The sequence below is a fragment of the Pygocentrus nattereri genome, chromosome 17, assembly GCF_015220715.1.
Source record: "Pygocentrus nattereri isolate fPygNat1 chromosome 17, fPygNat1.pri, whole genome shotgun sequence".
Lineage (NCBI taxonomy): Eukaryota > Metazoa > Chordata > Actinopteri > Characiformes > Serrasalmidae > Pygocentrus > Pygocentrus nattereri.
Genome location: NC_051227.1, coordinates 33,019,506 through 33,041,157, shown reverse-complemented (window position 1 = coordinate 33,041,157; position 21,652 = coordinate 33,019,506). Strand labels below are relative to the sequence as shown.

The window sequence follows — 21,652 nt, the reverse complement described above, 5'->3', positions numbered from 1 at the left end:
GTCTCATCATCCAGGTGGTGTTTGACTTCTTTCACTGCTTTCCTCTGATGGGTGTTATTATTACTAACAGTAGGCATAAGCAGTGAGTGAAACACAGTACGAGTTCATGCGTGCTGGGCTGGTAGATAAGCTTCTCTAGACTCTTGAGTAACCCAGAGGTGCAGGCGGGGGATTCCAATATGGCTCACAATATACTAAAGTGGCTTTCCTACATTATTTTCTTTATTTATTTGTTTCCCCCAAGGTCCACTTTACATTTGTTTTGGTTTATGTACCAGAAATGGCCATCATTATTCATAACTTGGCCATTTTCCAACCTCTCTTTGCCAAAAATAGAAATAGTGAATTGTGTTTAATAAAGAAAAATAAACAGTGCATTTGTCGCTAATGTATGTAAATTACCTCTGTTCTGATGGACTGCTCTGTATGGTGCCCCATTCAAAAGACCTGGGCTATAATACTTCTTAAGACTTCAGTTTGAGGGAGAAAAACTTCAGTAAGTTGAATAAATGGATGCATGTAAATGCAGTGGTTTTCATAACATCAAAAAAAATGTAAAACTTATATGGACCATGTGGACAGTACCTATTGAAACAATATTTACATCCTATGCTTTTATGAAACAAATGCAAATATGTTCTGTTTGGAAATGTCATCATATTGGCCCTTTTTGAGAACATAAGTGTGAACCCTTGATTATCAGAACATCCACTCACATGGAATGTCTGAAGTTGGTCACTTTGCTCTTAGCATAAAATAAATCTTTTTGTGCTTGGTTAGAGGACTTGCATACACTATATTTCCAAAAGTTTTCAGTCACCCATCCAAATAATTGAATTCAAGTGTTCCATTCACTTCCATGGCCACAGGTGTATAAAACCAAGCACCCAGGCCTGCAGACTGCTTCTACAAACCTTTGTGAAAGAATGGGTCGCTCTCAGGAGCTCAGTGAATTCCAGCATGGTACCGTGATAGGATGCTACATGTGCAACCAGTCCAGTCGCGAAAGTCCAGTTTCCTCGCTACTAAATACCAGACACCTGTCAGTGGTATTATAACAAAGAAGTGAATGGGAACGACAGCAACTCAGCCATGAATTGGTAGGCCACGTAAAATGACAGCTTGGGGTCAGCAGATGCTGAGGCACATAGTGAGCAGAGGTCACTGACTTTCTGCAGAGTCAATCACTACAGACCTCCAAACTTCATGTGGCTTTCAGATTAGGTCAAGAACAGTGTGTGGAGAGCTTCATGGAAAGAGTTTCTATGGCCGAGCAGCTGCATCCTAGCCTTACATCACCAAGCGCAGTGCAAAGTGTCAAATGCAGTGGTGTAAAGCGGCGCCACTGGACTCTAGAGCAGTGGAGATGTGTTCTCTGGAGTGATGAATCAAGCTTCTCCTGACTCTGGGTTTGGTGGTTGCCAGGAGAACAGTAATTGCCTGATTGCACTGGGCCAAGTATAAAGTTTGGTGGAGGGGGGATTATGGTGTGGGGTTGTTTTTCAGGAGTTGGGCTCAGCCCCTTAGTTCCAGTGAAAGGAACCCTTAATGCTTCAGCAAACCAAGAAATTTTGGACAATTTCATTCTTCCAACTTTGTGGGAACAGTTTGGAGATGGCCCCTTCCTGTTCCAACATGACTGTACACCAGTGTACAAAGCAAGGTCCATAAAGACATTGATGAGCGAGTTTGGTGAGGAAGAGAGAGTACTGACCCCTACCCAATAGAACACCTTTGGGATGACTTAGAGCGGAGACTGCGAGCTAGGCCTTTTTGTCCAACATTGTCTGACCTCACAAATGCACTTCTGGAAGAATGGTAAAAAATTCCCATAAACAGACTCCTAACCCTTGTGGAAAGCCTTCCTAGAAGAGTTGAAGCTATTATAGCTGCAATGGGTGGGCCATCATATTAAACCCTATGGATTAAGAATGGCATTTCACTCAATTTCATATGCGCGTGATCGCACACGAGTGAATACTTTTGGTAATATAGTGTATTCTGGCCTTCTGTGATACCAGTATTGTAAACTTCAGTTTTGCCATTATGATTAACAAATGGTACAGTGTCCAGCCATGCTGCTTACAGTAATGACCGTAACATAGCCTGAGACCAGCCTCAGCTTAGCCAGTGCATAGAGTGAACTAATGGCCAAAGAAAAGTGGAGCATGCTGGGGGGAAAAGAGGAAAATCCCCCCCTTTCTACTCTGTAGCAGTATTAGCGCTGGGAATTGCATAAGACCCGTTTATGGGATCTTTACAGGGCCTTGCAGTGTGTGAACAGTGGAAAAAGGGTGAGTGAAAAGAAGAAAAGGAAGAAGAAATTGTGCCCCTAAGGCCTCACCACCCCCAACTTCGACTGCTCACTCACAGTTAAACCAATCAGAACCACTCTCTCTAATACCCCTCCTGACACATACGTCACAAAGTCCTGCAGGAATTTGCTAACTTGCAGGGTTTCCTAATTTTGCTCTGCCATGCTAGGCTACTTTAGAAAAGGCAGGTATGTGTCCATTGTTGTTTTTCTTATTTAAGTATATGATTATTGCTTTTGAGTGCTATTTTTCTAAACTCAGACCTTTATTGGCAGCCTGTAAATGATTGTTAGTAGATGTTTGTGTTTGGATGTTTCCCCAAAGATGTAGACAAATGAGATGAAAGGGGTTTTCTTTGTGGGAACAGGAATCATTTTAGCTTTTTGTGTTTGTGTTCGCAGGTTTGACTCTGAGCAGAGTCAGGCTCAGGAGGAGGTGCAGAGGGAGAGGAGTCAGCGTGAGAAGCTGAGCCGAGAGAAAGACATGCTGACTGGAGAAGTGTTCAGCCTCCGACAACAGCTGGAGGTCAGCAGCCTTTCACTTAATTTGTCTCAGATGTTTTTTCCTTCACTGCTTTCTGAGATACAGTGAATTATTTACAGTATTACTTAAAATGTGCTGCCTACCTGTGTGCCTAGTAAACTTTTTTTTTTTTTTTTAGTAGGTACATATGCAGTTATATACAAATGTTGGAACACGTCTGGTCAATATACATGTTGTGTTGATTTTCTAAGTTAAAATAAGTTAATGAATTCTCTACGTGAACTTAAATTAAGCCAATTTTGTGAGATTTTACATTACAACACTAATGGTGCCATAACTTTTGCATACTACATTGCTTTTTTTCCCTTAAACAAATGTTACAACATTTTTCACAAATAAGCAGTAATTGTGTATTAAAATGTGCAGAAGTGTGTTCTTTGTAGAAAATGTGTTATTTTCAATTAACCCAAACCTTTGTGTATGTCCGTATCTTGTATCTAGGTTTAGGGTTAGGAACACCTACCAAATTGGTGCATTTTTTTTTGCATCTATTGCTGCAAAATTATCAGCCACCCTCTAATCCATCCGTCAATGGAAAATGCTATCATAGGACCACCTCAAACTGGTTTATTTGGATGGACAATTCTCAGCACAGCAGTGACATGTTTGTGTGTGTTGTGCTGGTATGAGTGTAACAAACAAAGCATTGTTACTGCAGATGGGTTGAAACTATTCCATCAATCAACACATCCATCCAAAGGTAGTCTTGATCGCTGATGGAGTGGTAGAGGATGACTAATGCAAATGCTGTAATAAAGTGAATGAAATAAAGTAGAAGGTGGCTGATTGTGTTCCACCTTACATAGTGGAGCATTTATGTTCAGGCACCATTATAGGTACCAGAATGTAACTGCTGCTCTATTTAAGGATGAAAATTATTTAGAGGAAAATTCAAACAAAAAGCTCCCCAGTAAGAATCTAAATTCAGCCTTGTAGAAATTCAACCCTATGACAACAGGCTGTTGTTAGAGAACAGTATTGACACTGTATTAAAGTGAATGAAATAAAGTAGAAGGTGGCTGATTATGCATAGCAACAGAGGACTACAGTCAGTATTTGTATACCTACAAAGTGCACCTTTATCACCGATAGAACTATTAAAATGGCCATTGAATAGAAGTACATGGTTAATGTACCTTATGAACTGAAATCTAAGTTTATATGTATGTGCTGTAATAAGCTGTTTTTTTTTTTCTCTCTCTTTCTTTGTACTCAGGATAAAGATCTGGAGATGTGTGCGATCAATCTGAAGTTAGAGCAGATGGAGGCAGAGCTACAGGACCTAAACTCACAGGAGTCAAAGGACGAAGCTTCACTGGCCAAGGTTAAAAAGCAGCTCCGTGACCTGGAAGCAAAGGTCAAAGATCAGGAGGAGGAGCTGGACGAGCAAGCAGGCACCATTCAAATGTTGGAGCAGGTGCATAAACATATCCAGCTGCATCAGTGAAGGAGTAGTTTCATTTGCATAGCAGTCACACATATATGCAGTCCATGCATGTGGCTTATGTTTAATTTATTGCTTCTCTGAATAATTCAAATGGTCCATGCATAATTGCCACAACATGCAAATTCAACTGCTGTTTTATAAGATACATGTTTTTTGACATAAATATGGTTTGGTGTGCAATGTGATGCTAATATTTGGCCCCTGCAGGCTAAGCTGCGTCTGGAGATGGAGATGGAGAGGCTCAGACAGATGCACTCCAAAGAGATCGAGAGCAAAGATGAAGAAGTGGAGGAGATCAGACAGTCCTGCAGTAAGAAGGTAAGATTCCATGTTTTTGCCTTAAACCGACCCAGGGCCAGCCTTCTCTTCACAGATCTAGTGCTGCATGATTCATGATTAAATTGGTAACATGATTTTTCTCTCTTATAATTTGGTGATGCACCAATTTTCTGAGGAATGATATGAATTTTTACATTTTGCATTAAGTTCTTACATTGCAGAGATTTCAATGAATGTTCGTATTTTGTCTCTTAATAGCTATAATATGGAGTTGTTGCAAAAAATATTTAAACAAAGTACTGATAAATTTCATTATAAAATGATTCACAAATAATATTCAAACAAAACTATTACAAGATCCTTTTTGTAAAACCTTGAAGACCGCTTAAAAACAGCTGTTTTGTTGTTCTACGTCTACCTCAAAACATTGTTAAATACAAAGCCATTCATTGACCTGGCTTGGGATAGCAGCATCTCACAAATGCATGCATATCAGAGCATGCTTCAGGTCACATGGCACAGTGTTTAGAGTGTTTAATGTTTTGGTTTTATGCAGAATCAACACTGTTCTTGATTCAGGTTGCATGGAGAAACAATTTGAGACTGCGATTTTAGTACGATCAATCATGCAGCCCTAGCTAAATCCCACCATCAGCAATAAGCCGGGATTCAGATCAGTGGAAAAAGCTATACCATCACCACAGCTCAAAAAACTCCAGCTGGCCCGAATCATTCAGCCAAAATCATTTGAAGTGCTGAAGCTTGTGTTCAGATAAGGGTCCATTTATTTCAGCCTTCTAGTGCTCTCGTGCAACATGAGTAAACAAGTCACAGTCAGTAACGTGATGAATAATAAACACATGCTTCAACTTCTCATGCTAATAGCGGGTACACAGCGGGTGCGTTTGTGGCGAGGCAGGGTGTGGGGCTGCCAGTGGAGCTGAACTCATTGACATTTTATTTTTGATGTATAATTTGTGGAGCTGAGGTTTGGTTTCACTCATGCGTGATTGACCTCACCCTCCTCCCCACTTAACCAATCAAGCACAGTACAGGGCATCCCATAATTACCCTCCTAGCAGTGCTGTCTCTGAGAGATAGCATTGAATGCTGAGCAACACACTGCATGGGGGTGAAGCTCCAGCAGGAGATATATTTACAGTATTTTTGGATTTAAACTAAGTCTTGTAATATGACTGTCTTATTTAAATAAACAGGGGGCCATAATTATACACATATACATAACAAAATAATGGAAACACCTGAAGAAAAGACTGATACACAATAGAGTACTGTGTAAAAGTCAGAGACCATCCTTCATGGATTTAACTTCAGGTCAAAATGGCCATATTTCTGGCTAGATTAGATATAAAATAATCCACATGCAGCCACGCAGAAGAGGAAAAGGGTTTTTTCAAGATTGACGTTCAATCATTAAGTTGTAACTGTGCCTTTTTGCATATTGCCATGCACAAAATTTGAAAAGAATTTGTATCCTTATAGCAGTGATTTCTTTTAGGCTAGCTTCTTAACCATGACTTCTCTTTGTTTTTTCAACATGAAAACAATATAAACCATTAGCCATTGCTGTCTTCAAACCAAAAGTCAGCGACAACCAATAACAAACCAGAATGTAGAATGTGCCATCAAATGTTCTGCTATTGATATTGTCTACCTCATTTGTAACTGCTATTGTTGTCCTTTGCATTTTGCAATATGTGTGTATGTATATGTGTATCTATAGCTGAAGCAGATGGAGGTGCAGTTGGAGGAGGAATATGAAGACAAACAGAAGGTCCTTAGAGAAAGGAGAGAGCTGGAGGCCAAGCTGCTGACCGCTCAAGACCAGGTACATAACAGCACTCACATGTGCTTGCTCTGTCTTTGTCTCTCTTTCTCTTTCTCTCTGTCTGTCTCTTCCTCACTCTTGGCACTATGCTTTTCCATAGCTTCACTACACTTCAGCATGCACTGGCCTTCTTCTGTATGTTTGTATGAGTGGGTGTATACCCTGAGAGAGCCATGTTAACAGATATTGACAGTGTGCTGGCCATTTCTGGATGCTGTCTTCCAGGTGAGTCACAGAGATGTGGAGACAGAGAAGCGCCTGAGGAAGGACCTGAAGCGCACCAAAGCCCTGCTGGCCGATGCCCAGATCATGCTGGACCACCTGAAAAACAACGCTCCCAGCAAGAGAGAGATCGCCCAGCTGAAAAACCAGGTATAAGCAGCTTAGTTAGCTATCAGCAGACGGTAGGGTTGGGCAATAAGATATAGTATTGTTATAATACTAAATTTCGTCACATTAAGTGTTTTGTGGGTATTGTATTTTCACAATGTTGACCAGCTTGTTTAATTAAAAAGAGCTTTAGAAAAGCTTTGCAAGAAGTCTAGATTTTAGAATAAGCTTGCCTAGTGGCTCATGGGTACTGAAACTGACTGCTAAGTAGGGCTGAAGTCAAGATCAGCTTTTTCGAATCCAAAACAAGTCCCTAGACTGACTGAATATCTTGTGTCTGTGTTTTAGCTGGAGGAGTCAGAATTCACCTGTGCTGCTGCAGTCAAAGCCCGTAAGTCCATGGAGGTGGAGATTGAGGATCTTCATGTTCAGATGGACGACATCTCCAAAGCCAAGCAGGCGGTAAGTATGCACTTAATCTGTTACTGTTCTGTGTTCTGTATCCATAACCAGCCAAGCAGCCTTTTAGAGAACATCATATTCACAAAAGAGACAAAGAAATATTCAACATCTCAGAGGAACTGAGAAACATCCATCTGTCTACCGTGTAGAAGCCACAGAGGCAAAAAAACACACAATCACATGCGCAGAGCGAACACTTCCTCATTCACCTTCAGTGGCAGTCAGGATGTCAGTTCAATTATTTACCGCAGGGAAATGATTTCCACCCATAATGGCATGTTTCCGATTCCTTCTCTAATTTGAACAAGACGTATCACCCTGAAATACATTATGCTTTAATAACGCTGTCATGGGCCGGTTCTGCATCAGCCTGAATGGAAGGATATAATTGAGTTCACACAGCAGCAGGTTGGAAACAGATATTGGAAGAGAGACGGATGGTCCTATTTTGCACACGCTGTTTCGGCCCCTGTCTTTATTATGCTGCTTTCTCTTTACGGCTCCTCTGGAGCGAGAAGCTGTCTGACAGGATGTTGAATTGAGCCGTTTCGTCTGTAAAAATGCATCTTCGACCGTGGTACCACCAGACTGTTACGCTATGGTGTTTGTGTAGTATTCTTTACTGCTTTCTGGATGCAACTACTTATTGTCTTGTTCCCAGGAGATGCCATGTGGAAACCATGACTGATTCTAAGGCTGAAGGCTGAAGTGCCTGCTAGTCTAGGACTGAAATTGGGCTAAAAACTGACATCCATTCAGGTGTAGCAGTGGCGGTTAGCTAAAACAGCTTGCTTTGATTGGTTTAATGCTTCTATGTCAGTCTTGGAGTTTTAGATTTGAGAACTGACAGCCATATCTAGCAATTCAGTGGACATCTGACAGTCATCTTATTTGCAAACAAGCTGCCTTTTGGCAAAATTTGCCAGTTTGAATACTGAATATGTAATTTACCTGAATTATGTAGATTTGAAGAGTTTTTATGATTTCTCGGAGAGAATATCTGCTCTTCCTCAAACAACATAGCAGCATCATATAGATAAAAAATTAACTGTATCACAGGTGGCGATCATCGGAGTCCAAGCACCATGCATTATTAGAGCGCAAATGATGGGTGTTTAGAATAGCCTCAATTTATAATTTATGTTGGGTCTCTGAAGGAGATTAAAAACACACTAACCTTTGACCTTGCTATGGTAAGCAACAGATTTTTTTAAATTTTAAAAATACCTAAAAAGAAACACAATATTTGGACGTGACTTTTGCATAGTGGTTGAACAAAATAATTCCCCAACAGTGAACCCTGTAATTTAGTGTCAGAGTGCGCCTGAATTTTGTTAGAATTAGTTAAAAAAAAAAAGTAGTTAAAAATTAGTTTAAATAAAACTATTGTAACATGTTTAATGTTGACCGTCTGAAATTATATAGGTTGATGGTATACAGACTATTTTTAGCTCTCCTTTATTCCTTAATCTTGATGGTGTACCCTTGTGGTATTACATTACCCCAAGTCTGGACACCTATAAAACAGAAGAGGCTAACAGTGTGGTGGCAAGTTTCTGAGAGATTGCTCTATTGAATTGCTTAAATATTTTTGAACAGAGTCATCTTGTCTTGGCCTGTTTTTTTTTTTTCTTTCTTTTCTTCAAACTCCATGCACTGGTGGAGACAATGGGGGGGGGAGCAAGAAAGAGCTAGAGAGGCAATCTTTTATTAGGAGGATGACTTGTGCCTGTCAGCTCAGGCGGAGGAGATGGATGGAAGAGATGCGAAGCAAAGCTGAAAAACATTTTCAGCCCCTGTGCTTAGTCTGCGCTATGTCTTCGGCTGCTGTAATTGTATTTTAATGAGCGTTTTGTATGTCTTTGACAACTTATCTTGTTTTTATCCTTCAACTCATCTCCCTTTGACAAGAGGATTTAGGACATCTTGGAACCATGCACCGAGGGGATTTAGAAATGACAGACGGATTGAATAGCATCCCTTTGATTTATTCACATTGTAAAAGCTGTGGTTTATGATTCATTCTTCTGCCCCCTCAATAGCTCTTTTGTAGTTTCATAAAGTGTTTACTATTAGTATTATGCTTTACTACAAAGGATGTGTCATTTGTTAAATTCTATTGCAATCTTGGCACGCCAAGAGCATTAACTATTAACTGTGTAATTTACAAATGCTGAGTTATTGTCCATTTTACTGTGTGCAAGTGCCATTGCTAAAATATAATTTGTTCAATAAGCTGTAATCAAAAAATCTCACATACCCTGTAATGGGCAGTTGGACTAAAGGGGAATTGATTCGGGCCATTAACCATGTCTTAGTGAGTTTCTGCAGCACGTGAGTAAGATGGATGCCTCGGCGACTATGCTGGTTACGAACTCCATTCCATTTCCCACTGCGTTAATGAATTCATTAGCATTCTCTGATATCCACATTTTTCATCCCTTATTAACACATTCAGCCCTTACTCTTCAGAGATTGCCTTACTGTATTGTTGAAGTAATTATTATTGAATGGAATTAGACCTCTGTTACTCCCAGGAAAGGCAGCTCGAAAAGTGGCAACATTAGCGGCTAATTGTAAAAAGCCATAATTGTACGTGGCTTTTGCATTTCTGAGCTCTGAAGGGCATGCGGGGGGATTATGTGTGGGAGAGCCTGCGGTCTCGTGTAAGCATTCAATTCTCAGTCAGCAGGTGAATACAAAATATTACAAAAACACAATCACAGCCTCTGGGCTTCTGCTTGAAATATTGACGAATTTCTTGTGGGTTGAGCTCTTTTGTGAGACACTACTCTTCTTGAGCTATTTTCTCACACAAAGTAAAACTCAAGCATGGTTGCTTTTGCAAATACTGATTTTCTCGTACTGCTTTCTAATCATGCCGTGTGTTTTGTGTCCCTCCAAGCTGGAGGAGCAACTGAGCCGCGTGCAGCGTGAGAAGAATGACCTACAGTCGCGCATGGAGGAGGACCAGGAGGACATGAATGAGCTCATGAAGAAGCACAAAGCTGCTGTTGCCCAGGTAGCCTTCCCAGACCTGTCAAGGCACTACACACAGAACCACCGTCTTCTCTATGTCAAAATACTGCAAGTAGGACAGCATGTACACAGCCTAGGGCCCCTCCACAAGCCCACGACACACCATATAATGACACTGGTCTCCAGCTGGATGGCAGTATTTTTAGGGCTATTATTTTCTGAAAGCTTGTCTCCACAATGATGCTCTCCTGAAAATTGCACTGCAGCTCTTACAATGCTCAGTATATAAGGGGGGGATGAGAAAATAAAAAACATTTCTGTGGGAAAAAAAACCATTTGGGTTGCAAAATGTTTGCAGTGCCACAATTTTGCTCCATTCGAAAAGCTTTGCACTTTATTACTATTTCCGCACTTCACAAACCATTGTCATTTGCCAATGATTTACTGCCTTTTTTGTACAGTGGCTCATTCCTGTCAAGCCAAATGATCAAACTGACAGGGTGTAGATAGAGATTGAAGTGGTTCTCATTTTCTCAGTTTTGTTTGTAGTTACTCTGCTAGTTATTAATATGCAATAAGCAGGGCAGGTTTGTAGGCCATCTGAATTTATTTAAACACGTGGGTTCGTTTGCACTAAGCTGAGGTTTTAAAAGCTCTCAGATATGACAATGGCATACAGATTGAAGCAGTTTTTTATACATGCTCTAAATGAACATGCTGTCCTGACAGTTCTTTGGGCTTGCTCCACCAGCCCCAGGCTTCATTTAGTCAAACACTTTTGCGTACTGGGGGTTCCATTCATTTTTGATGTGTAGAGACTGAGTCTAGATACAAATCTTTCCTTCCTGTCACTTTCTCACTTTCTCTGCTCCATATCACCCACTTGTAGTTACTGTGTCATTTCACACAGCAGCTGTGATTTTGCTGTGAAGGTTTTCAGCATGAAGCACCTGCCGTTTTATTTCACATCCATCCATACATTATATCTCAGTGTGTGCATTGGTGGTTTTTATGTAGCATTTCCAGTGCAGTGCTGCTCATTGACTTGGTCATTATAGTGAAAACATTTGACCATTCTGTCTTCTTTACTGCCGTTTTGTACAGTCGTCTCAGAGCTTGGCCCAGATCAGTGAGCTCCAGGCCCAGCTGGAGGACGCTTTGAAAGAGAAACAGGAAGTCCAGGAGAAGGTAAGTGTAAAGAGCTGAGGCTTCTGGGCACTGCTCATCACAAGCTGGTAGGAGTGTTTTGTCTATTGTGTTAATCTGTTATTGTACCTTGTATAATATGTAATGGGGAATTTACGTTTAATTTTGCCATTTTGATTTGAAGTATCCAGCTTACTGGACCATATGACCTGTTGCAAATCATCAGTGTCCAAAAAAAATGTACACAAAAGTTTAATGTAAAAAGATATGATAAAATCAAGGCTGCAACTCATCAAAACGTCTCTAAAAGTTATATTTTTAATCATTAATTTCCAAACAGAACAGTATGTTCTGGTTCTGAAATATCATTGGCTGAGCCACTTTCAAAGATCTTGATGCATGCAAACTTATGAACACTCACACAGACGAATTCTGTATTAATGTACCAAGAGAGTTGTTGAATGAGCTGTGGAAGGTAGTAATGATAGGTAGGACCAGGTATAAGCATGTACAGTAAATGAAGTAAACAGCTCGAAACTGTATAAAACATACCCTTTATGAACATCCTGTTTTGTTCAAACTGAGTGGCTGTCAAAAACTAAAATATTGCCGAAATGACTGAGATATGATGGAGCACATATGCGCAACATGTATTTCAATATGGTACATTGTTGTAGTTACGTTTTCTTCCTTTTGAAAAGTGGTCTGAACACCACTGTTTTTAGCTGCTACCTTCAATTAACTAGCAGAGCTGCTGCACCCTCATAGGTATAATTCAAAAACATTCCTTAACTTGAATGATAAACCCACCCATCACATAGGAACCATTATTTATTGGAAATTAAATACATTTTTTAACAGATAGCAGTGGTCAAACAGCTGTACCTCATTTACTTCTCTAAAAACAAATAATCAAAGCCAAAATTTTGCTATGATACAGCACACCTCTTTACATACAGTGGCTTTGAGACAGTAGCATAGCCAGAACAGTAGGAAGTTACTCTACTTAGTTATAGTAGCTTTACTACCATGTTCTAAAAAAGTAAAAAGAACATGCCATTAGGCCATCTACAATTAAGTTTTATTTTGCACTGTAACTTCTTCCTCAGCATTAGATAAAAATGTTTTATGATGGCTTATAATGTTGACTCATAAAAACACTAAGTTCTGTTTTATGGTATGTTTTTAAAATGCCTGGCTAATACTCATTCAAAATGTAATAAAAGATGAAAATAGCATAGGCAAATAAAGACGATCAATTAATGATAACCCCGAGATCCTGACGTAGAGACGCGGCTTGGAAAATGGATGGATGGATGAATGAATTAATGATAAAGCCCTTTCCTTGACAGACAAGGACGGGTTGAGGTTGTTCCACTGATCTACCCTCATTAGCAAAGCAGAAGTAAAGCATATCTTGATAAAGGACAGGCTGTTTAATGCTTATTTTTTTGTAAACTCTGTCTCTTTTAACAGTCTGGTCACTGCTATGTAACAATTAAACCTCAATCAGCCACAGCCTTTTCGCTCTGTGTCTCAAAAGCTGCTGTAGCGATAAGGTCAAGACTTATGAGATCTGTGTCTCACTGTTACGCAAAATGCTACAAGCTTGAGATAAGAATCATAGCCTGCCTCTCAGCAATTATCCACGCTGTTGCGCTAGGCTAATCTGGCCCTTACTTCAGATTATTTCCCTCAGATATACAGCTTAAATGGGCTCCACTGGCCGCACAGCAACATCTAATCCGTAGCGACTTGTATGAAAAGCTCTTTGACGCCTCGAGCACATTGGAGAGGGCAAAGGATTTTAAAGGTTTTTTACTCTCCAGCACTGGTTTATTTTTATTTTTTATATTATTTTATGTTTTAAGTTGTACAAGGCCACTCTTGTTTTCATCTTAAAATCTAAAGTTGCAGTGTAGTTCAAACAAACCACTGACCCAAGTCTGGCCCAAAAGTCAATAAGAGGGAAATCATTATTCTCGGCTCCGAAATTCTTCACCTTTTTTGAAAATAGGTGAGAGCACACTCCGTTGATGGGAAAATAGGAATTCAAAGGTGCCGAGAGGCCTTTTGAATAATGGATTCGAAGTGTGTGTAATTAAGTATCCAATGCAGTATCCTGGGCTGAACAGGGCTGGGTCAATGGAGAGAAGCGGAACACTTTTAAAAATGGCTGCAGTCAAGACACCCTGTGGTGATTCTCCATAGAGAATGAGGCAAGTTTTGCCTCATTTCAGTCATTGACAGGAACAACAATGTGCAGCTCTGAAGGTAGCGCAATTCAATTCAGACCCCACAGCAAGGCTATCTGTAGAATACAGATGGATTTTGTTGTCTGCAGTGTACACGCTAGGCTGTGTGTGTGTGGGGTGGGTGGGGGGGTGCAGTCTGTTTTGTGTGTATGAACTCACTGTGTGTGTGTGTGTGTGTGTGTGTGTGTGCGCGTGCGTATGTACTCTGTCAGCTCACAGCCCTGCAGAGTCAGCTGGAGTTTCAGGAGCAGTCCATGGTGGACAAATCTCTGGTCACCAGGCAAGAGGCCAAGATCCGTGAGATAGAGACCAAACTTGAGTTTGAGAAGACACAGGTCAAGCGCCTGGAGGTGAGTGGGAAGGACAAGTACTCCGTCAGTATGTTTGTGCATCTGTTTGTGTGTTTCTCTGTGTGTGTTTCTGTGTGTGTTTCTCTGTGTGTGTGTGTGTGTGTGTGTGTGTGGGATGACCAGGCCGAGTAGCAGAAGTGTCATAAGGTCAGCAAGCAGGCAGTCGAAAGTCAAAAAGAATGAAAATAAAATATATTCACTCACTATTCATATCCCTCTCAGGCTGTACCCTCTAACCTCTTTGTAGTGAATGTTCTACCACTTAGAACTTAAAGCATCAGAAGTGGCACCAAGTACAGTACAGTACAGTACTGCACAAAAGTCAGAGACCACCATTTGTTTGTAATTTCCAGTCAAAACGGCCAATGAGTAGAAGTCTTTTTTTTTCATTTTTAACTGGAAAATTGCACAACAAAATGTTTTTTTTTGTTTTTTTTTTGTTTGTTTAGTAATTAGTCTGTCCACACTTTTGTTGCAGCTCTCATTCTTTTTAGGAGACTTGCTTTTAGTTTTTTTTTTTTAAGAAATCTACAGGAATATTTCCCACATCGCCAAAGTCCAGTGCTGGTGGTGGATGCGATGTATTTTCCGTTTTGCATGATCCAAGTAACCCCAAACACATTCAGTGATATTAAGGTCTGGACTCTGGGGTGGTCTGTCTGTTGACCTGAGAACACCAGAAATGTATTTGATTTTGTGATATTTTTTTTTTTTTTTTTTCAATAATAATAATAATAAATTGCATTTATATAGCGCCTTTCACAAACCCAAGGTCGCTTCCCATAGCAAGACAAAAAAAAGAAAAAAAGAAAGAAAGAAAAAAAAGAAAAAAAAACTATACAGAGGAGGAGGAAGAAAAATGTGCATTAAACAGAAAAGTTTTTAAGACAGATTTAAAAGAAGAAAGATTAGAGAAGTCCCTGAGGGATTGAGGAAGAGAATTCCAGAGTTTGGGGGCCGTGGCACTAAAGGACCTCCCTCCCAAGGTGGAAAGTCTGGTGCGTGGAACAGCAAGTAAGTTATTGCTGGAAGATCTGAGAGAGCGAGAGGGAGTGTAAGAGGTCAGCAGTTCTCTGAGGTAGGGGGGAGCAAGATTATGCAGAGCTTTGAAAGTGAGAAGTAAGATTTTAAACTTTATACGGGACAGGACCGGCAGCCAGCGTAGCTGAGAGAGAACGGGGGTGATATGAGCTGAACACTTAGTGTGGGTGAGCACTCCAGCTGCAGAGTTCTGAATGTACTGTAGCTTTTGGATAGACTTTACAGGGAGACCAACAAAGACGGAGTTACAGTAGTCAATGCGGGACATAATGAAGGCATGAACCAGAGTTTTGGCCTCTATCAGACAGGAACGGTCGGAGATGAGCAATGTTACGTAAATGAAAGAATGCAGTCTTGGTGAGGAGCGTAAAAAACAAAAATGAACAGCACGACTTGAGGCCAGAAACAAAAACTCTGGACATGACGGAGAAGAGTGAACATGCCAGACCTCAGACTGCGCACGTTAGCCAACCAAAACCCACTACACCACCAGCCAAGACTGTGAGAAGCACAAGCAGAAATGCTGCAGCTTACCACAGAACAAACTGGCAACAGCAACGAAGCAAGAGGGCACAAACACACTCACCACAGGTGCGGTCACGGTGCAGGAGAAGAGGAAGAGGGCTTGCACAGGTGAGGAGCAGGTGTGTCATAGGCATTATCACAAGGCAAGATTCAGCTTGCTCGTAGAAAACAGAGAGAGTCCATCATACTGGATGTCCCGCAAAAGTCCAGCAAAAAGGAAAGAAAAAAACAGCCACAAGAAAGACAAAACAAACAAAACACCGACGAGTAGCGGCAGCCAAACGCGCACAGCATACACTCAACTGGAACCGGAAAATGAGAAGAGAAGAAAGGAAAAATTTTACACTTTTTTTTTCCTTCCCTATCACTTATGTGTGATTTTTCTTTTTGATAGCACTTTATTTGAGCACTGCTATGTGACTTGACTTAACCATGCAGTAAACATGTCATGGCAGATGTGATATGCCATAACAGATTTTCTTCATAGTATAAGTGTCATGTTACCACTACCAGCAGTTGTCTTCCAAAAAGGCTTGCTGTCATGACCGCTTATGTCATATGTTATTTCTGCTGCGTACTCTAGTAAGTCTTAATGACATCTATGGCATCTGTCATGATAATTAACGGTAATGGTAACATGACACCATGCAATAAAATCTGAAATCGGCCATGACAGGGTATATTTATGGCATGTTTGTCAGTGTTCAAATAATGTGTTGCCTCCTTTCTTTGAAACAGCTTCTTGACAGCTCTGCATTTTTTCAGAACCATAGCATTGGTCTGTCATCTCATAGTGGACAAATAGACAGAAATAAGTGTGAGGTAAGAAAGCTTTCAGTACAGTTTATCTGATAGTGACGGTTTTGGTAGTCTTGCATGGATGTTAAGAGTCACAATTTCTCTATAACTTCAGTTTTGGAAACTCCTTCTCCTTGTACTTATCTTTCCTTAAGCAAGTTTGTGAAGCTTGTGAAGTTTGCTGCATATCTAATCTCATTAGAAATGTCTACTGAAAAATGAATTCTGAATAAAGACTGGAAAATGGACTGTGACTGGAAATTAAATACATGAAGGGTCTCTGACTTTTGCACAGTACAGTAGTAAATGTTGCTCACACGTTTGTTTTCTGGGTAATGTTTTTAATATTTTAGATTGCTTAACAACTTGGCAGTTGCTGTTGCTCAACAGACTCTAGTGAAACTTTCTCCAATATTTTTTCCAATGGCTGATTTTGCATTTGTTTTTGTGTTCTTTAGTAGCATTGTCTAGCAGGCAGTCACCTTCATCATACTCTTCTGTTCTGTTTGGCACATCATCTGCACAACCACACAAACTGCATTTTCCAAACAAGAGCTTTGAATCAGAATCAGAATCAAGCTTTATTGGCCAGGTGTGCTACGCATACAAGGAATTTGGTTTTGGTCACAGGAGCTCAGGAGCAGTATCAGACAGACATTCAGATATAGGGAATAAGATAAAAATAAATACAAAATATAACATAATAAAATGAAATTCCTACCTCAGACAGACACACACAGTCATACCTGTAAAACTTACATTGTGCAAAGTATGAGTCTAAAGTTAACGTGCTGAGAGCAGCAGCAGTTAAAGGGTATATCGTGGCAGAGAAAGGGATCAATGAGGTGACAGTCAGATAGGTGAGGTAATATGGCAGGTGAGTAAACAAACACTGGTTTGAGCAGCAGTTCCAGAGGATGGAGTTGAACTTGATACTATATGTGAGTATATGTACAAGTGCAGTTTGAAGCTGAAATTGTTTAGTATGACATTTTAACTGTTCAAGAGAGTGATGGCTTGTGGGAAGAAGCTCCATTGTAGCCTGGATGTCCTTATCCTCATCTGGCTGAAGTGCCAGTCTGAGGGAAGGAGCTGGAACAGGTGGTGTCCGGGGTGAGAGGGGTCTGTGGAGATCTTCTCTGCACACTTCCTGGTTCTGGAGGCATGCAGTTCCAGCTTAAGAGAGAGCTCTTAAGCAAATGGGGCTTAGATATTTTTACACAATACAAAGCTCAGCTGAATTACCTTCAGTTCAGTAATGGCTGAGTTAAAGCTGCATAACCTTTAGTAATAGTGGAGTACGGCCTCATTATTTCTAAAGACAGACAAGACTGCAGCTTTTAGTTTTTCCCTTTGTGCTCAGGTGGTGAGTGAGTATGTTAACAGCTCCTGTCTTTGTGCTGTGCTCCAGGGTTTGGTGTCCAGGCTAAAGGAGAACGTTGAGAAGCTTACAGAGGAGCGTGACCAACGCAGCACCAGCGAGAACCGCGAGAAGGAGCAGAACAAGCGGCTACTGCGACAAATGCGTGACCTCAAGGAGGAGATGGCCGAGCTGGCCAAGAAGGAGGCTGAAGCCAGCCGCAAGAAACACGAGCTGGTGAGAGCCGCAACCTGACCTCACTCATGGACACATCACCTTTTCACACTAATTGACACTTACTGACCACTGTTCGATCTGGAACAGTTATATTCCATTTCTGGGTCTGCAAAGTAGTGGTGCTTTTTGTATTTCTCCTGTTTTCTGACCCCTAGTTAAGTTTGAAGTTGGTTCCTGAATGCTGTTATGCATGCATGCTGTTGCAAAGTGCTCACCTAATGAAATGCTAATGAAATTGGAGCAAAAATGAATATAATTTTTTTAAGTACGTTTTTTCTGTAATATATTTTCTGATATATATTGAAAAACAAATTACAGATGTAAATCTAATTTTATTTTCATGACAGACTTATAAGCCGCTTTAAATAGTATAGCTAGAAAACAGTCACTAAGCTCACCTTCTTAAGGAATAGTTCATAGTAATAGCAACATGTGAAAAATATCTTCTCTCTAATGTTGTACATTCTGGTATTTAAGAACCATGAAATGTCTGAACTCTATACTCCACCAGAGAGACACGAAAAGACGTCTTCTGCAGCTGGTGAAAGGCTACCGCATGCCAGAAGTGCTGTGTTGCAGTACTTAGTGCAGCTATAACACATCAGACAAACATATAGCCATAGCACAGCATATGAACATCAAACTCATTTTACGCTCTACCCATATAGATTCGATGGAATAAAACATTTAACATAATTTAGTGAATTATTTAGGTTTGGTATCAGGTAATTAACATGAGCTTGACACGAGCTGATTTCAAGACAAAAGTATGAGGTATGAGTATTACCATTGCGGTAATGTTAAGCTAGTAATGTTAGCATCCGTTACTAATGCTAGCACAGTCAGCATTTGCCTGTTTTAGGTTGACAGACTTTAGATACACTCTTTTTGGTGTAACGTTCAAGCCAAGTCGTTTACTGTGGTCTGGGTTAATATAGTACAGTAATACAGTGGTGTCACCATCTCTGGTGTCCATTGTGTGGTAGTCTTTAGAGTGCTTTACTATGTTAGATTAAACTAATAGATCATAGGCTTTTAAAGGCATCAATTAATGATAAAATGAGCAAGTTGTGGTTGTGCTATTGTAAAAAAATATCAGGAGGACCGTTGATCTAAATGATCCTGTTCCTGCAGGAAATGGACATTGAGAGTTTGGAGGCTGCGAACCAGAGTCTCCAGGCAGACCTCAAGCTGGCCTTCAAACGGATTGGTGACCTGCAGGCCGCTATTGAGGATGAAATGGAGAGTGATGACAATGAAGATCTAATTAACAGGTAAAGCCTGACTCTGTCTCAGCTGCTTCTTTTGTGTCTCTCTACAGTATTACAGAAGTCCATAGAGGAGGAGCACAGACAGAGTCACACCCAGCGCTGTCTTCATGAACTTGTGAAATGAGTGTCCCCACTCTCATTCATCTTTTATTCCCACTGCCTGAAATATTGATGCTGTAAAAACTGCCGTGCATAATTTGGAGATCCTGTTTTTGTGATCTGTTCAGCTCCATCAGTAGTCACTTCAGTGAAGTCATGTTCTACTCCTGTAGTTTTTCACTCTAGTTGTAGCATTCCCTGACTCTTGCTGAGCCTTGTTTGTTTGTGTGTTTGTTTGTTTGTAGTGTAGGCTTGGTGAAGATCATTGAATGCATCCTCAGTTTTCAGGCTGGAATATAGTGCTGTGAGTGAGTGAGTGTCTGTGATGCAGTAAAAAGGGGAGTACAGTTAAAGTAATTCAGGGTCAGGAGCCTTAGAGTTCCTTGGAGACAATGAAGCAGTAGAATCTTTGTCAGGAAGCACAATAAATATTCAAACACCGGGATGATCTCAGCTTCTAGGCATTTGTTTTAAACCCACATTTCTCATTCCCTTCGTGCGCTGTTCATCTCTTGTTCTTTTGGTTTATGTAACGTGTGTCTGTCTCACTTTTCTCTTTTTTCCCTTTTTTGTGTTTGTTTGTTTCTCATCCATCTTCCATCTCCAGTTTACAAGACATGGTGACTAAGTATCAGAAACGAAAGAACAGAACGTGAGGAGCTCCAAGCACACGTTTGAGCTTACGTTAACCTGGTTTGGACTGTCCTTTCCTTGGATAATGTTGCAGTATCAGTTATATTTGGAGAAAATGACCCTGCCAGCAGTTGCACTGTTTATTAATCACTTTGAGTTAGTTAAGGTTTGTATTTCTAAGTAGAAGTGGAGAAATTTTATTATGACTTGAGTTTGAAGAAAGGGTAATAATGTATGGTCGGTTTTACATTTTTACAATGGTTGCTATTTATCATCAAAATTTTGCAGCAAAAAATGGGAATTGCATATGTGACCCTCTTGTTACAGAATGGAAATCTAACTTACAGCTGTATGCAAATATTTAGGCACCCCTGGTCAAATTACATGTTTTGTTGATGGATGAAGAGAAAATAAGACACAAATTTAACACATCCTCTACAGAGAATACAGTTCTGCACATTTTGCATTGTTTTACTGTTTATTTGCTGAGTTTAACATATTGAAGGGGAAAAATAAATAAAATGTGAACTGTGCAAAAGTTATAGCATACTTTGTTTTTTCCAATATGTTAAACTCACCAAATTAATGGGAATTATGCAATAAATTTAGCAGAAAAATGTATATAAACAATATTCTATATAATAAAAAAAAGACATTTCAGTAAGTTCAGTCTCTGTAGAGGGTGTGTAATGGAAGATTAACATTGTACATTTATCACATGAATGCTGTCACAGACAAAAATCATAAGTCTTGGATTATATGGGAAAATCAGTGGTCTTTGAACATTTAATGTGACGTGCTCCATGGCAGCTGATTTACTGCCCCAATTACAGCCTACATTCTGTTGGTGTCAGAAATTTTGTTCCAAAATCTGACAAAGGGACCACTGCTATGACTGTACAGTACTGTTTTTAGACAGCCAATAGGGAGCAGAGTGAAATGAAAAATGAGCTTACTTTCCTTAAGCTCACTTTGGAGAGTGAACGTTCCATGGTGCCCTCCTCACCAACCATGGATAGCTCCAGACTCTTCCTGTTCACAGTTAACAGTTTTTCAGGCAAAACATAAAGCAGAGGGCTTCTTTGGTTGTGCAACCAAATTTTTATTTTTCTGTGAAAAAAGAAGGTGAATGCAGAATGTCATAATTTTCTTGCATTGCAGATCTATCACCGTAATATCTTTTATCTAAGTCTTAATCTGACTTGCAGCATTAAATACACAAATACATTACTACCTTTGAATAGGATAGCAGAACAAAGCTGAAAATTCTCAAATTCCAGGGGATAAAAATATTCCGCTGCTTGCATTTTTCACCAATTGTGATTGTAACTGCACTGGGAATCAAAATGATCAAGTGTTAAAGATACTGCAATATGCTCCACGGATATGACAATTAACATAACCCACCTAAATGTTTTTTGTCCACCTTTTGTTTTGCATGGGAGCACATGCTGCAGTGAACGCATGCTACTGACCACATGACTCTCCCTACTGATTCTCCAAAGCATGGCACTCATTTGGTTTCCCCTTCTAAACATTTCCCTACTGCTCCCTTAACAGTATGCTTGAGGATAACCTTTATCCAGCTACTGTAGTCACTATCCAGTGGCAGGTAAGTGTCAAGTAGTATGTGTGGCCTTGCCCAGAGTGTACTCCCTCCGGGAGAATGTGAACTGACTCCCTGCTGTCCTCTAGAGCAGTCAGGAACCACAGAGCCAGCAACAACTCTTTAC

General features: G+C 40.3%; 1 protein-coding gene across 8 annotated transcripts in view; it reads left to right on the top strand.

The window, feature by feature from the left end:
- myo18ab (myosin XVIIIAb) overlaps nt 1-21,652 on the top strand; it is a 149,644-nt gene that overhangs the window by 113,766 nt on the left and 14,226 nt on the right. For 7 of the 8 annotated variants that reach the window (XM_037546884.1, XM_037546883.1, XM_037546882.1 and 4 more), the window contains 12 exons: nt 2,717-2,840; nt 4,075-4,275; nt 4,513-4,623; nt 6,329-6,433; nt 6,659-6,805; nt 7,112-7,225; nt 10,131-10,247; nt 11,309-11,392; nt 13,818-13,955; nt 17,731-17,916; nt 19,051-19,190; nt 19,894-19,938. In XM_037546884.1, coding sequence (XP_037402781.1) covers nt 2,717-2,840; nt 4,075-4,275; nt 4,513-4,623; nt 6,329-6,433; nt 6,659-6,805; nt 7,112-7,225; nt 10,131-10,247; nt 11,309-11,392; nt 13,818-13,955; nt 17,731-17,916; nt 19,051-19,190; nt 19,894-19,938 — 1,512 coding nt within the window. The remainder of the gene's footprint in view (nt 1-2,716; nt 2,841-4,074; nt 4,276-4,512; nt 4,624-6,328; nt 6,434-6,658; nt 6,806-7,111; nt 7,226-10,130; nt 10,248-11,308; nt 11,393-13,817; nt 13,956-17,730; nt 17,917-19,050; nt 19,191-19,893; nt 19,939-21,652) is intronic. The other variant, XM_037546886.1, reaches the window with a different exon arrangement.